Raw genomic sequence first — 18088 nt, forward strand, 5'->3', positions numbered from 1 at the left:
GCCCCTGTCTCCCAGTGCCCCAATGTCCCCATGTCTCCCGCCAGTGTCCTTAGTGTCTGTGGCCCTGGTGTCTCAGTGTCCCCATGTCTTCTGCCAGTGTCCCTAGTGTATGTGGCCCTGGTGTCTCAGTGTCCCCATGACTCCCAGTGCCCCCATGTCTCAATGTCCCCATGTCCCCCAGCCAGTGTCTCTAGTGTCTGTGTCCCTGGAGTCTGTGTCCCCATGTCTTCAAGTGTCCCCTTTTTTCCCAGTGTCCCCATGTGTCCCAGCCAGTGTCCCCTACTCTCCCAGTGTCCCTGGTGTATTTGTGTCCCCAGGTCTCCCCATGTTCCTAGTGTCCTAGTGACATAGACACATGGGAATACTGGGGGACACAGGGAGACATGGGTCATTGAGACACTGTGATACATAGGGACACTGTGATACATAGGGTCACTGGGAGACTTGGGGACATGACACTAGAGGACCCTAGGGGACGCTGGGAGACAATGGGCACTGATACACTAATACATAGGGGCACTGAGACCTGGGGTAATCGACACATGGGGGCACTGGGAGACATGGGGACACTGAAACACTGGTAGACATGGGGACACTGAGACAGTGGGAGACTTGAGACACTGGGAGCAATCCATCTATACAGCAGAATCAAACCAAGTAGTTTTTGTAGTGATTTTACAGCATTTTCTCTTATATCACTCCTTGTGATTTACATCATGTGTCACCATACATAATTAATTATGCAAATTAGTAAGGCCGGTATGTTTTTCCAAGAAAGGTGGCAACCCTAACTACTTTTCACATACTCTTGCTTAAGTATGGAAACTTAAGAGGGATGTATGGGAACAAAAATTGTGTGGACTGGCTGACAATGAAATGAATTACGGTAATGCTGACTTTGGTCTCTCTAACACTGTGGCATGTTCACTTTCTTATACACTCATTACATACAGCTTTTCTCTGTCCCAGACTATATACCAGGAGCTTCTGCCTGCTAGTAAGAAGGTAAGGAGACAAGTGGACCAGCGAATGCTAGGGGACAGTCCTTAGAAAGCGTTGAGCGAGCGCATAATTAGATGCATTTATGCCAAGCTCAGGGTGCTGTCTGCATAGTATGCCCTTAGTTGACCAGCTTGCATGATTGGCAGGCAGCCTAACATGCATTCATGCCAGGCTGGCCTTTCAATTCTTTGGGCAGCCATGCACTCTTTTTGGGCATGTTCGCCCCTTTTGACAGGTTACGTGATTTGTGTCAGTGGCATTGACTTCCTGCTTGACTGGACACTGTGTTAGGGATTATGGATTTACTTGAAAGATTAAAACATAAATTAGAGAGATTAGCATAGGGTATGTGTTTTCTTATAGCTGCTGTTTTCTTTCCCTTAAGCACAATCTCCTTCAGATACATGACGCTTGGGAGTGTTTGTGTTTTTGGTCGCTAAGATTCTGTAATTAGGCCCAACATAATTGTCAGCACCAGGCACACTGGGCTGTTAATCTGGCCCTGAGGCAGACCCCAGGATCGTGACCGCCGGTGTGGAAACAACAGGGACCCTGTAAGCAGTAAGGACGGTGGGGACATCCTATGCCGCCTGCCAGCGTTTAGGACCGCCCCAAAAAGGACGGCATAGAACGCCCGCCATCCTTAAGAGGTTGAAGAGCTGCCCCCTATACATTCTTACAGTACAATGTCAAGCTAAGAAAAACAGACATTTACAATACATTAAAAAGCTATGAAAGCAACCTAAACCTGAACTCTCTGTGATACTGAATATAAAGGAAATATGATTATAACATATAATTCCCAAAAACTATTACGTAAAGTCATGATTTTATTAATGACACGGAGGCGAGTATTATGCTGCACTATTTCTTTATTTCCCTCAGCAGCAAAGACAAAATGTATTAGAAAACAGTATAACAGCTGTAAGAACCATAGTCCCATAGCAACAAGGTCCGCCAATCAGCAATTCTTCCATGGTAACCAACTACTTCCTCTTTCTTGCGATCCCGATAACATAGGAACCAAATTATAACCCAAAAATGAAACTAAACAACAACTGGGGATAATGAGGAGACCAATCCAAATAATTTGCTGTATTCAGAATCCAGTCAGAAAACAAAGTCAAGCTAAAAGAGAAAATAAATATGGTAATATCCAAGATCACTGAGTGAGTCACAAATCATATCTAAGCAGACTAACCATTATTTATTTATTTAAGTTATTTATAAATTCAGACTATCTAATCAGTATAAAGTTTAACCATATCCACATATACCAATTGGAGTAATACACATGTACTAAGAATAAAGGACAAATCGATCTATACATGACTTACCATGAAGTATGCACTGAAAACGTACCTAGAGGCATAGTAGAGACCACTATGGGTGGAATAATACTCGCCTCCGTGTCATTAGTAAAATCATGACTTTACATCATGTTAATAGTAAAATCTGGGAATTTTATAGAAGACACGGAGGCTCCTCCTATTATGCTACTTTAAAGCTGGTAAATCATGTTTCACGAAAAGTGTTGAATAGGTCTCAGAAGACCAGTCAGCTGCTTGTAAAATATCTTCCAAACGGCACCCAAGCGAGGAAACTTTAGAGGCCATAGCACCATGAACCGAATGGGTTGAGAAAACAGAGATGTCAATGCCCGCAAGAGACATAATTCATTTGACCCACCAAGCCAAAGTAGGGGTGGATACTGGTAAATTAGGTTTTTGGAATTAAATGAAAAGTTGAGATAGAGAGGGGTTACGGGCAGAAGCAGTGCGCGTAAGCAAGCTACTAGCCAAAGTTGAAGTCTCCTGGGGAAAGCTGGGTACACAACCGGTCTGGAGGAAGATTTAGTGCTCCAAGATATATTAAATGTTTCAGGTCATTGATAGGATACCCCCCTGAGGAGAGGGGGTGATAGACAGAGACTTCTTCTCCAGAGGGAAACAAAGTGGATCAGTGTCTTAGAAACACGGTCACCCTCAGGACTCAATGAGGATTACGATTTAAAACACTTTTTATGATAGGTACTACCTTTGCTGGTCTCAGTATTAGGTTATACTCCCGTGTAAGTTAAATTGATTTGTATCTTGTGCTCCCTACAGTGCTCCCAGTAGACCAGCATTGGTCCGTGTCTCTCTTACGGCAACAACTTGACCTGTATAGGTCCGCTACCTGGCAGTACCGACGCAGGGTCCATCACATCGAATATCCAGGGACATTGGGTGACACCACATTATTGGTAAGAGTTATATTTTCACAATAACACTCTAGACCCGACAATTTTGCCACGATGCGGATTTAATATATATATATATTTTCATTTTTTTTGGCATTTTTTCTTTTTCTTTCATAATTTTTTCTCCCCTTTTTTGTCCCTTGTTTTCACTGTTTCCCTCCACTCCTACAGGTGAGCAACCGTATAAGCCGTATATGGCGGTGATTGGAGACTGTTTGGGCCACATTTTTCATCCAATATCGAGTTGGTATAAGTAAACGTCAAAAAACTAAACAATTGATTGATGGAGATACATAGTCTATCCAGCTTAATTTGCTCTTTAGTGTTAGTCATGAATATGACAGTCTTTAATCATAACAATTAGTCTTTAATCATAACAATATTTGTTATTATTATTTTCATATTTTTTACTTTATTCTCTTGCACTATATGGATTTCTTCCCCTTAGCCCTTTGAGTGCTCTATGCCTTTAACTGTTATATTACTCAAGTAGCCCTCTTAGATATTCCTATTTGCATACACTAGAGTTAGGTGACTGTATTTTGATCGAGATTGTTTTTAATCTTTTGTCTGTTGTAGTAACAATAAAGCTTGTTGTGAAGTAATAGACGTGTGGCGTGATGACGTCAATGCGCCATCACGCCAACACGGAAGTGGTCGGCTCATGCCGCGCTACATGGTATATAAGCGTGACTTTTTCGTTACGTACACAGGGGCCATTGAAGGGACTGGTTTGTCCCGAGCGCGCAGCCCAACGACTTTGGATCAAGCAGGACGCCTGACCGTTATGTCTTCAACAAGATGCATACAGACACAACTTGACATGTGCATAAGGGAAGGAGTTCAGAAATTGTTCCTCCAGTGATGGATTAAGGGACTTTGCCACAATTATCTTCTGGATCATCCACTACATTTTTTCATTTCTTGGAAACTGGACAGTGACAGTGTACACTTCAATTGGTGTAAAACTTTTAAAACTTTTTTTTTTCATTTTGCATTATTTTTGTGTGCATAGTTATTTTTTTTCTTATTTATTTAATTTTTTCTTAATATTTTTTTCTATTTTTTCTATTTTTCTATTTTTTCTTTTTTCTCTTTTTTCTCTTTTTTCTGTTGTCACAGTTATTTTCACGCATACAATACCATTTAGTGGTGGATCCACCTGAAAACAACTTTGAACTGTTGAACTCCATTCTTTATATGTACATGGATTGTAAATAATTGTGTATATATATTGGGATGTATATACGATGAAATTATTGAAATTGATGAATTTATTAGGAAATCACTTCTCATTACTCATTCATGAATTTATATATAGTCTTTGTACAATAAATTAATTTTCTTGGCATATATATCAATTTATTCTTACTTTTTTTGAGTGCAGTATTGAATTTATTGAGATAATTTGTACATTTTTTGAGGTCGTTATGGGAAACACCTCCAATACCTGCACCACTCAGTAGCAGAGTGCCAACACATATTGAAGTTTTTTGTATATTAAATGTTACACCATCTGGTGTAAATGAACGTGTGGTGTAGTCTAGAGCACCAACATCCAAAGATGTTCTTACAAGAGATTGAACAAAACAAAACATGACCAGTTTGGCAGAAAGTTGTTGAAGAGACAACAAAGAATTGACTGGTCAAGTATCGAGAAACCTCAGGACAATAGAAATGTTTCACAAGGTCGTGTAGCAAGGTAAGGGGGGACGAGCAAAACCAATGCCACAAAGGAGTCTGCATACAAAAACATAATGTCTGACAGTTACAGCATCTATCCCTTGATGTCCAGCATAAACTGCTGATCGGTAAAGATTCACTGTACAATAGGCCTTACCCTCTTCAAAGAGGGAAGTCAGGAATTCCAGGATAGCTGTTAAAGGAGCCGATACGGGATCCATATTCCATTCCAGGCACCAATTATTTCATGAGCCCCAAGCAGATTGATAAGCTTCTTATGTGTTGGGTGCCCAAGCAGCCTCGAGGAATCTAAGTCACTTTTGAACTGCCACCACAACAGCTTACACATCTGTAGGGCTCCCAGTGCCAGGAATGCTACCACAACCACTTACACATCTATAGGGCTCCTGCCTCCCAGTGCTAAGACTGCCACCACAACCACTTACACATCTCTAGGGCTCCCGCCTCCCAGTGCCAGTGCAGAGTGGTCACCTTCAGAACATGTGGCACGCTACATTGCAGCCCGGGTCCACAAACCCCTGGAGAAGGCTACCCGCAATAAGCTGCGGGCTGAATGCCCTTGCCCAACAGTCCCAGATGAGATGTGCAAAACACCTCAGGTCAATCCAAAGATTGTCCAGGTCCAGGGAAAATACGTCTGGAAACCCAGGAATGGTTTAGATTTTTCCCTCTGGAATTGTCAGGACAAAATCCTGGATATTTTGGGCCCAGCGGCAAAAGTTTTCTAAGCAGTAGAGGAATCCTTAGCTCAGAATCAACTTTTGGATACAATGGCCATCAGAGGATGGATCCAGCGCTTAATTTGCCTGGTAGGAAATGCCATTACGGCAATAGCAATAGCTGGCAACTGAAAGACGCAAATCCATTGGCTTAGAGACAGGCGGTATCACGGCCAATATTTGGGCCTGAAATATGGCCTGGGTAAATGTCTTAGACAGGGAAGTGGACATTACGTCCATGGCAGATGCTAAAACCTTTGACATAGATTTGGACATTGTATCGAAGAAAAGTGAAGAAATAGCAATTCAAATAACTTACAATACTAGGAAAAAACAAGGAGCCGTCCGAACAGGAATCAAAAGTATGGCTGACTGTTCGACACAGTTATAGATAAAAGAGGGGAAATTTGCTGCAAATAGCCGTTGGATTCGCGAACGAACGGTACATGCTATACGGGTCAAACTAACGAACAACTCAGGAACCTGAGCAGCAAATGGCCCTTAAGTGCGAACATAGCTTCTGATCGAGAGGGAAGGAGGGAGAGCACGGGAACTGCATCAGAAGAACAGTTTAAAGGTAAAAATAGTGATCACTGGTAACAGAGGCTAAGCATCACTACAATTAAAGTAGAAAATAAGTAATACTATAAGTAATACTAAAAATCCCAAATAACACGAAGTAAACCCTGCAGCTGTCTTAGTAACAGGCAGCAGCAGGGTTACAACAGCACAAAATAGATAAAGATAGTGAACAAAATTACATATTTCAAGCAAATATATATAAAATAGGTAAACCCGGGGACCCGGGTTTTACTTAACTGAGGGAGCAGCAAAGAAAGAGGAAGTAGTTGGTTTGGCTCCACCCATTATACCATGGAAGAGTTGCTGATTGGCTCACCTTCTTGCTATGGGACTATGGTTCTTACAGCTGTTATACTGTTTTCTAATAAAAAAATTATTTGCTGCTGAGGGAAATAAAGAAAGAGTGCAGCTTAATAGGGGCTAAACAACCATTCTCTTTCTGGCTGCCAGAAAGCCATAATTCCTCATATATCAGCAACCTATTGCAGTGTAAGTCTCCCCCTTTCGCCTCCCCCTTCTGCGTGAAACCAGACACCCTGCTCTTCTCCCTCTGCAGAGCCCCTTGTGAGGGGAAGAGGCAGACACTGGGGATGGGAAGTGCCATCACTTCCTCCTGCAGAGTCTGCTGAGTGCTCCTGGCCTGAGCACTAAGAACCTAAGGAGCAGCCTAACAGAGATAGCAGGTAGGTAACTATTTTCTTTAGCCCTCATTCCCACCCTGCACCCCCCTAGCCCAAATGCATACTCTACAACCACCACAGACCCTGTCCCCCTTCACCCACCCTTCCCCTACCACAGCCCCTATCCCCTTCACCCACTAGAGCTCTATGCTACCCTGCACCCACCACAGACCCTATTCCACCTGCACCCACCACAGTTCTTATCTCACTAAACCCACCACAGTCCCTATGCCCACCATGCACCTACCACAGCCTCTACACCCACATAGCCCCTACCCCCCTTTACCTACCACAAAGGGGCCCACCCTGCACCTACCACAGCCCCTATGCCCACTCTGCACCAACCATAGCCCCTATGCCCAATCTGCACCCACTATAGCCCCTAGGCCCACCCTGCTCCCACCACAGCCCCTATCCTCCTTCACCCACCTCATCCACTTAAACTGATATGCACCTTTTGGCAACCACCACAGCCTTTATGCTCACACTGCACCCACCACAACCCCTATGCCCATCCTGTACCCACTACAGCTCATATGCCCACCCTGCACTCACCACAGCCCCTATGCCTTCATGCACCCACTTCAGCCTCTATGCACCCACTACAGTTTCTATGTAGCCAGCTCATCCCCTATGCACCCACCACAGCCCCTATGTCTTTCTGACAGTCTACAGCCTCCATACCCCTTACACCCACCTCAGCCTCTATGTCTACCTGTACCCACCTCACTTACTTAGGCTTCTATGCCCCCTCTACCCAACCTAACCCCAATGCACCTAGCACAGACCCCATCCACCTCAACACCCACTGCAGCCTCTATCCCTCCCTGTACCCACTAAAGCCCCTATGACCTCCACCACATTCTCCAAGCCTTCCAGCACACCCCAGCCTCTACCCACCTCACCAACTTCAATCCCTATGCCCTTTTGCACCTTTTACAACCCCTATCACACCTACACCCACTACAGCCACAATCCCTGCATGCCCACATTATGTCCCTATATGCATGCAGTCTTCTTACACAAACGCAATTATTACAATCTCTTATACAACACCAACATATTCTGCAGCGCAGTACAATAGATAAAACAAGACAAACTATTAATTCTAACAGCACATTGACATACAAAAACGCAACATCCCCCATACGCAACCCTACAAGTAGCCCACAAACGCATGTGTGTTGGAGGCAATTTTATTGACTTGTACAGTCGCACATGTGGGGGACGCTACTTGTAATGTCACCAGCAAAAACAGAGAAAGCATGTAATTACATTTGCCTTCTGGGTGCTGGGCAGCATGCACATAATATCTGTGTTAGTAGCCCATACAAAGAAGGGGGAGAAGAGTAGCAGTAGCCTTAAAAATTCCTGCACAGAGAAGGGGGCCCCTGATCTCCCATTGCCTGAGAGAGCTGTGAGCGGTCAGTCCGCCCCATGAAAATGACTAGACAGTCAGAATGTTGGTAATTCTTGCTGCCATTCACAACTACATGGTTTCTCTGTAACCTTCTGTCTCACACTTTCATTCACTTTTGCTCCTAGTCCCAGTTCCTCAATCTCAGTTTCAGCCAGAACTCTGTCCAGGTCACACAATCTGTGTCACTCTATCCCTTTCATTCAGTGTAATATTCTACCTCTCTTTCCATTTCTTAGTGTCAAACCCTCATCTGTCACTTTCTCCCTCTACCGTGTCATGCTCAGCCTATATCACCTTTATTTGTCACGTTCTCTCTTTCTCTCAATATCAAATTCCCCTGTCATTCTTTTTCATTCTTTAAACATCAATCTTTTTGTCGGTGTCACTGCCTACCTCTTTCTATGAATCACGCTTCCCCTGTCAATCGTGTTGACTCTTTCCTCTAGGTTACATTTTTTCGGTTCACTTATACAACAAAAATATAGTATACATAAAATGACCTACCATACATATATAAACTGAGCATGCATGCATTTGTATGACCTTCTCCTGTGCACATTTAAACAGGGCATGCAGGCATAAATAAAACCATTCACCTATGTATTACAAGACTATGTAAAACCAGCATGCATATACTAAAGAAACACTTAATGGACCCAGACCGCTTAATTTCAATGAAGTGCACTCAGTGGAGGAACTAATGTAGAGAGGGCCCTGGCGCAAGAATGTTTTTTTTGGGTGCCCCTCTAGTGCAAGAATGGCCAAAATTTAGATGTGTTTATATGAAGTATTAGATTTTAAATGCAGGTGTTCTTTTGTGTGTAGTGTTGGTGTTTGAATACACACACTAACATACACACCTTGACACACAAATGCACATACACACATTTTGGCACATGCATACACACACAATCTGACATACATATACATATTATAATTTTTCTATTTGTAGCCACCCTACCCTTTTTTTTGTGCAGGAGGGCTTACCTGAGGTCCTGTTGGCTGAGGCTGACGGGAGCGAGTTTGAGGCTCAGTCCTGCGTTTCTTCCTTCAGCTGCCACCTGTGCTGTGACTCCTCCCTCCCGCACAGCGCTCTCAATTTAAGCTGGGATAAAGTGACCTCCACTCACTTCCCCCCACACGGCCTTATGGAAGCGCCAGCCCTGCTGGTCAGGCGCCGCTGCCCTTTAACAGCATGACTGGGCCCAAGTAGTATTGGCACCAGAGCAGGGGGGGCAAAAACCCAGACTCACATTACCTCACTCTCCCTGTAGCCTGCAGCTATCACACAGAAAGCAGGATCTCAGCCAGCCTCTCCTGATGATGTCAGCCCCTGTCCCCCTTTAAATTCCTACCCCACTTCTATAGCCTCTGTTCCCCTCTTTACAGCCCTTGCCCTCTCCCAGCCCCCTTTCAGCCCCTGTGCCCCCCTCTACAGCCCCTGTGTTCCCCTCCTCTACAGCCCCAGTGTCCCAACCCTCTACAGCCCCTGTGTGTCCCCTCTACAGCCCCTGTTTTCTCCCCCCTCTGCAGCCCCTGTGTCCCTCCCCTCTACAGCTCCTGTGTGTCCCTTTAAATTTAGGTTCATCCTTGAGACAAAAACAGTATGGTGGGGGCTGTAATAAAAAACTGACTGATGGTCTAGATTCGAGGGGGCATATATCAGACATTTTCTTCAGTGTAATGCAGTGGTTCCCATACCAGTCCTTACAACCCAGCAACAGTCCTTTGTCAGTATCTCCATTGAAATAAAACATGGAAATACATAAATCCTGGATTGTTGGTGGGCCATGTTACTCACTACTTACTTAGAATTCAGTTAGGTGTGTGGTTTGACTGTACATATTTTGCATGTTATTTTGACACACTCCAAAATTTGAAGCCAAGAAATAATTGGCTAGCTGTTTAACTTGAATGGGACCTGCCAGTAAGGGGACTGCATAAATACCTTAAATGTTGTAGTCCACAGATGTGGGACTCCCCAGGTGAGTGAACACTTTCTATTGGCTCAGATCAAAGCAATACAGCCAATCCAACTATGTCTCAATAAAATAATGTAATAACACTGAGCCAACACTGTGGAGCAATGATAAATGGTCATGCTTGGAAAGAAAGAGGAGACAGATAATAGACAGGAATATTTTGTTTTTTTAATGATGGAGTGAAAGGTACAGCAAATTGAAAAAAGAAAACTGTGCAGAAAGAAGTGTCAGACTCATGGATACTTGTCTACTCAGTTTTAAAGTACAGAGATGAGACTAGCAAGAGCAACTATGTGAACACATTAGAAGGGATGAACAGTTTTGAAGAAACAAGTTATTTACAGATGAACGTTATTTTTTGTGCAGATTCTGCAGTCATGGCTTGTCTGATTCTCTGCGACCTCGAATGCAGGAGGGATTTTTATAAAAAACAAAAAAAAAAACTATAGTAAACTTACAAACGCTAATAAATCAAATAATAAATAAATGACACACTAAATCCTACTGTTCTGGTAATAAAACATCAACTAAGAGTTAAGGAAGTCAAACATACAGTAAACACATACATACTATCTATCAGAACAATACATCCAGCCTACAAAAAGTTTATCACAGGGATAGCAAACAAAAATCTCTCCAGCTATTATGAAAGAACATATCCTATGATGCCTGCACTTGGCCAAATAAAGTTGGAAGTGCACATCCCAAAATGCTTTACCGGAATTTGATAAGGTAGTATTCCAAGCACAAGGAGAGGTATTTATTTGTCTACCCCTGGTCTAACAGAAATATATGTCTGAAGCTTGGTTTTATTGTCCGCATCGTTATATTACTTTCATATCTCCCTCCCTCATTATGTTAATAGAACAAATCCATAACTAAGAGTATTTTTTTTTCATTCTGATTACAGACTCCCTATTGTATATAGCTCCATGCCAAGAATATTCTAATATAATTTTGCACCTATAGGTGGAGAATACTGGAAGGGCAGACTAAGATGGATGCCTGTGAGATTTACTGTTGGGCTTGATGAGAATCTGCATCCAACCACACGCCTAGTGCCACAGCAAAAATATCAGCAGAGGAACTTGTAAGGAATACTTTGGTTAAATGATTTACTTTCTGTAAAGACTGTCTCATCTTTACTTTGTATATATGCCATCAGCAACAAAACCTTTCCTAACATGGAAGCGTTTATAGGTCCTAATACTATAACTAAGCAAAACTCTTCAGGGCTGGCAGAACAATTACTCATACCTTAGTTGCTATGTTTGATACCGTATTTCTAAAGCTCAAGCTACACTAGCAGCTTTTCTTTTTGCCAGACCCCCTTAGACAGGCCGCTCACATTAGTACTCAGCACTGGAGCCCATACAAGTATCCTGTTTTCATTCCTACCGTGACTTGTTCCTGCTGAGATTGTAGTATCCAGCTACAGGCCTGATTCAATGCTTATATTGCTCCTTGGGTTCCTAATTGCTTCCTAACGCACAGCACCTGTATGCAGCTAGTTAGTGAGTGGGCCACTTAACTTATATATGTGCCACTCTACTTCTGCACATCAGCTCATCACAGAGATTTCAGGTTGCACAGCTCTTGTTAGCTAACTGTTCAATTGCTTTAAGCTTTGCTAGTGTCTTAACAGCTGCCTTATTGCTTCTTATACTATAGCTTTTATCTCAATGACTGCAGCTCAAACACACACTACATATGAGACTATAATTAAATTAATACAATGGTTATTAAAGTAACACTATAGTGCTATAAATTACCATTAGGTAATTTAACTCGCCTTTTCTCCTTCACTGTGATAGTCTCGCCCCGCCTTCATGGCTGAGATTATCAATCTTGATCATTTCAGCATCTCCATGCACTGTGCAGCCCTGGACTAGGAAGTACCTCTGTGGCCATCTGAGTGACTGCTACTAGAGTTGTTACAAGCCAGCGATATAAACAGTGCTTGCAGTGTTAAGACTGCAGGGACAGGCTATAGACACCAGAACCACTTTATTAAGCTGTACCGTACACTATGTTAAGCTGTTAATGATTGCTCAGTAGTATTATTTTGCTTTGTTAAAAAACTCGGTTATGCTTACCAGTATTATTATTATTGCATTGCCTGGCATCCCATTGCATTGTTGATGCATAGTAATGGACTCTTTCTACTTGACTGTATTTCATCTGATGCCGGCTTAAAAAAAATATTTTTATTTTTTTTATTTTTTTTAAGTTAGTAAAAATGATTCTCTTCCCTTCAGGTGTTCCTTCTAAAAGCATATTCAATTTGCCACAAAATAGACTGAATTATATATTCCTTGCAGAAGAATTTAGTGCTTGAAAATTACAAATTAAACACTTTTTACTTAGAAGCTTGTGTCATCTTTTCTTTTTTTTTTTTTTTTTTAAACTGTGCTGTGGTTTATACATTCAAAGCATTTTAACATAGTGCCAAAAATATGCAAGCTATGAATGTGCTTAATAGAATAGGGGCCGTACTTCAATCAATTCATTAGTTAGAAGTTATGACTATGTTTCCAAGCCATTTATAAAACGGTGTACTTTGAGGGCTGGCTTCCTGTAAATCTGAGACTTGTAACTTAGATGCTTTATTTAGCACTGCTGGTAAATACCAGCACCCAGCATGCCAATGCTGTGATGGCATCATGTATTGCTGATTAATTAACTTCTTTCTCAAGTGGCTGAGAAGTGGGCCCTAGTATTTACAGCTGTTTGAACAGCCATGCAGTTACAGAACCATTCTCTTAAATAACGCATACACACATATCATCATCTCGTGTTCTCTGTCTCTCTCTACACTCTTGAAACAGAATACTTGGGGAAATACACAAACGTTATAAGACAATACTACACGCTTCTCTCACCTTTCTTCATTCTAGGAAAAGTACTCATTAAAATGTACACTACTGTGTACTTATTGAGACTATTCCCATTCTGTACAAAAAATAGTGCAAGATGGAACAAATGGCATCTCCACTTTCCTGCTAGACTACAACTCCCATTACATCCTAAATGAGGATGTTGAGTGCAGTGAAACAACAGGTAGTAAACTGCATCCTTAGGGCATAGAAGGAGATAGCTTTACAAAATATATATTCATATTTGTGAATATATGACTGATTTTGGTTGTAGTGTTCTGTTTCAAAATTACTAACATCTAAAGGTAATATCCTTGGGACTAGGGTTATTGAGAAGGTAGTCCTGTGAATTTGCTAGTAAAGTATCAATAAAGTGGTAATATAGAGATTAAATTACAAATGAAATAAAGTAGCATCCGACATAAAGCAGGAATATTGTGAATTTAAACCTAACTGCGAAATTCTGGTTAAAATAGCTGATTTAGGCCAACTCTCCAACCTAGATATAGGCACTGCTGTGTTATTTAATCCTGAATTTTGCAGCTCAATTGTTTTTAACCCACTACAAGTTACCGTTTAGTGAACCTTTAAGTGTTGCCCCCATCTTTAACATATTTTGAAAATGTCTACAATATCCAGTGATTATGGGTTATCAAAGTATCAAAAATTTATAATTGGCATCTAAGTAAAAAAATAGCAATGTTTGTGAAGGATGTGATCAGCTGCATGATGGTTACAAATTAGAGGTTGGATGAGTTATAAATGCCAAGGGACTTAAATTGGGCATAAGTTTCTTAATGATGACATTAAACCACCAAATAATTTTTTTAATATGTTACTACAGCTAGCAGTTATATTGTGCTCCATTAATGAACATACATATTTCTATTCCGTTAAATTAAAATGAAAAAGTCCTCAGAGAATATAAAGTTATGTCTAAAGGTGAGCCAAATGTTCTGGAGAGGGTTTGTAAAAACATCCTGCGCAGCCCAATTTGAGACAATGATTTTGCACAGATATGCCCACAAACGCAACAATACAGGTAGGACATTAAATCTCATAATCCGCTAGTCAAATGTGAGTATGTCACAAGCTGTAAAGTAGAGATGGGGCATGATGGAAAAGGTTGTGTTCTACATATGGACCCAGGGTCCATTCTAATCTATATCTAGAGCTCTAAGATCTATTAAGTTAAAGAATAAAATTCCATTACTAGAAGTAAGCACATGTCCAACAAATGTAAATTATAATAACAAAATAATAAATACAACATGTTTACTTCACCTTGATAATATGGGTGAAATTCATCCAGCATAAGAAATATTCTGATTCCCTTGGTATCAGTGTAGTATAGAATTTAACCTTCATGTAAGACACATAGCTTATGTAGCCTACTTGAAACAAATGTCAGATTCAAAATGAAATGGGATCCACTTTTGAACCATGTATTTAAGCTGATGCACAAACTGTCTCTTTATATAACGACAGAATAAATATTTTGAAAATGACCTTTTGAGCTTTGGTTCTAGAAATGTAGATACAAGATGGGCTGAGCAAACAATATGTTTATACTTCAAAAGCGGCTGTGAGGACAGGGTGAGGCTCCTTTGTTTACATGATGGTCTACTACTCCATTATGGACTACTTAATGACCTATATTGTCTGTGACATTTCTCTGTACTTAAGGTCACTGATATTAATTTAACCTAAATGTTACTTGCAAATACATTCTAAAAAAAAATCACCCAAAATGGCTTCAGCCATCGTAGTAGGGCTTAAATAAATGTATAATACTGTGAAAACTGTAGCTAACAGAAATGTATTGGATAATAGTTTTAGCATAGGGGACATTGTTCATTATTACTATTTCTTAATACATAAAATGCAGTCCTGATTACTTAATAGTATACAACTGTATGCATCCATGTGGGGTATCAATTACACATGAATACTGTCTTAAATGTGTACATGGGTATCCCTAGATACATTCAAATGAAAGATTTGGACCCAGATTTAAGGATGATACAATGTTATGGTATTAAGTATATCTAGGACTTGGCAAATGTGATATTTGGTATGTCAGAACATCACTGCAAACAATTTATTTCTTTATAAGAGGAAACAAGGTTCCAGATTCAAAACTATTCTTCACCAACTTCTGGTTTCCACACCTGGGCTGCAACGCCAGCCTTCTTTGCAGAAAACTTCGGCCTTGGAGGAGGGATCAGTGCTCCTACTGGTGATTCTTGTCTAGGATACATTGGATACCCCACGGGAGAACAGGACTCAGCTGGTGTGAACACACTTGTTTGGAACGAAGGTTCTATGTTGTTGGATGACTGAGGGTAAACAGGTGCTGCTGTGTGGAAATTTGTATTAGACGCAACGTTGACTGGTTTCATAGACTGAGCTTGTCGTACAGGTGGCAGAGAGTCTGATTTAAAATTTTGCTTAGTGACTGCTGTGCTTGGTGTGGACTCAGATGGAGGTTGAAAGGTGAATAAGGAAGAATTAAGTTGGTATGGTTGATGCTTCATGACTTCGAGAGGGCTGAGAGCTTTTGTAGGCTTTTTCTTGGTGTTCTTTGACACAGAAGATCCAGGTTTGGAACTAGATTTATTAGCTGCTGGTGGATAAAGTGGTGACTGGATTGGATTGTATGCCAAAGGAGGAGGCGCTCGGACATTTGATGAATACTTCCAGGAAGAAGGTAAAGATGGAGTTGGAGAAATTGGTCGAGCTGCATGAGCTTGTACAGTAGCTGAATCAACAACATATTTCTCCATCCGAGATTGCCTTTTGGCAAAAAGCTCTGCACCTTTACCTCTTAAAGCTGGCATTTCATAAGCTGGTCCTACTCCTCCAGCAACTGCAGCAATACCATGTGTAGGTGTAAGCGGTGTTTTGGGTGCACACGTTTGGTTTGCACTAGCAGCTTCTGTGGAAGGACCTCTGTTAGGACCTGCCAAATTAAGAGTTGTTGGAGGATTGTAAGACTGGGTAGTTGGCTGTGGAACTATGACCTGAGGGGGACTTGTACTCTGAGCAATGTTTTGACTTGGGAACACTTGTGGTGGTGCTGTGGCTACAGATGGAGGTATCCACACTGGTGAAACAGGTGTCATTGTTGTGGGAGATCTGACTGAAGGTTTTGGAGCAACAGGTGGAGGTGTTTTTTGTTTCTGAGCTTGCATAAAATTGCAGGCTTCTGCTCCCAAACTAAGGTAATCTTCTTCTGGTCCGGATTCATTGCCAGCCCCAGTGCTACGCTTACTTTCCCTATCCTGTACCAGTGAGAGAAGTTCTGGATTAGGGCTAACCTTTGGTTGTTCTTTGAAGGTAAACATCGGTTTTGCACTTCTTCGCTTTGTTTCCTGTAGTATTCCTGTCCTGTTTGCTGGAACTGCAATTCTTTCATCTCTAGAAGCTATTTGTTCATTTGGATACGTGGGTGACCACACAGCTGCCTGGACTTTGCTTGCTACTGGTGAGGATACGTGATACATTGGTTCAGGAGGTGGAGTTACCGAAGAGTAAGGAGGTGGTGCGGGTACATCTGACACAGGGCTTGTTATATTTCTACTAGATGAAAATGGCAGTGCAGCCCGATTTTGATTTACTCCAAATGGTTTAGCTGACACATTTAGTCCTGAATTCTCAGGCATTGAAAAGGGTGAGTTTAATTCATGGACACCAGCAATGCCATTTTGCACTCTTCCATGACTGACCTCTATATAACTCTTACTCACACAGCTTTGGGTTTTAATTGTCTCTCTTTGCTGATCGTTGTAGGCAACTCCATTGTTTATCTCTGTCATAGACACCTTCTCTTCCATAATATGCTTTCTCACTTCTTCTTGCTCTGCTGTTATCTGTTCCATTCTTTGCTTCCTTCTTGCAAACATTAGGACCCCTTTACCTTTTGTCTCTGGAAGCTCTTCCATGGCTTCACCACTTTTGAGTTTCTTTTCAACCTCAACAAGACCAGTATCCCAGTCAAAAGTCACAACCTGTGCTTCGTTTTCAGGGTCTGAGAAGAAATCGTCATCTAGATCGGATTCACTTGCTCCGTAAAAAGCGACTTTGAAAGTATTTTCTTTGTCTTCTTCGTCCTCGTTTTCGTCGTCGTCGTCGTCGTCCTCTTGACGCTCAAGCTCCCCAGTTCCGTAGCTAATTAAGGTATATTTCCTGGCCCTTTGACGACGCTTCTTAAACATCAACACCCCCTTGGATCTTGGGTTTGGAGCAGCTGTCAGCAGTAGGGCAATTGTTTTACACTTAGACTTGGCTTCTTTCACTTGCTTTTCTGACAAACTCTCGCTCCGTCTAAGCTCTATGTGAAAAATAAAAAGATAAAGTTGTAATTACTTTTTAATAAGGAATTTGTGATGCAGGTACAGACAAAATAAGATGAGTTATACTAATACTGTGTTATTTACTACAAGACCTCTGCTAATTGAATTAATTGATTTTAATTGATTTATTTTTTGCAGCAGAATATCCATTTAACCCCATTCAGAGCAGATGTGCCACCACATATAATACAATACAGTGACCCATACCTCTTGTTTTCATGGGGTTCGGAATTTGATGGCGCTATATAAATAATAAAATAATAATGATAAATGTAATTTTCTATACAATTTTACACTAAGCATATTGCAATGATATGTGTTTTATAAGTATATTGCAATAATATATACGTGTATGTGATGATGATATGCAATGATAAGTATTTAATTGTGGAAATATTAGCTGGCTTTTTATTACCCTGAGTCTTGAATGTTGTTATTCTTAAGGAACAACGACAGCGTTATCAGCGTTTGGCGATTATTCTTTCTACATTGGTTTACTGATACATGAACTACCCAGTTGGTGCTC

The 18088-nt window shown here is 41.3% G+C and overlaps 1 protein-coding gene across 2 annotated transcripts in view; it reads right to left on the reverse strand.

Annotated features, from left to right (window-relative positions):
- Positions 1-18088, reverse strand: part of SYNPO2 (synaptopodin 2) — a 270960-nt gene that overhangs the window by 24114 nt on the left and 228758 nt on the right. Inside the window, exons 4-5 of one of the 2 annotated variants that reach the window (XM_063458255.1) lie at positions 15379-17540; positions 1548-1554 (exon numbers count right to left, since the gene is read on the reverse strand). In XM_063458255.1, the coding sequence (XP_063314325.1) occupies positions 1548-1554; positions 15379-17540 (2169 nt within the window). Of the gene's footprint in view, positions 1-1547; positions 1555-12193; positions 17541-18088 lie in introns of those variants that run through there. The other variant, XM_063458254.1, reaches the window with a different exon arrangement.

The sequence above is a fragment of the Pelobates fuscus genome, chromosome 6 (genome assembly GCF_036172605.1).
Source record: "Pelobates fuscus isolate aPelFus1 chromosome 6, aPelFus1.pri, whole genome shotgun sequence".
Taxonomy (NCBI): Eukaryota; Metazoa; Chordata; class Amphibia; order Anura; family Pelobatidae; genus Pelobates; species Pelobates fuscus.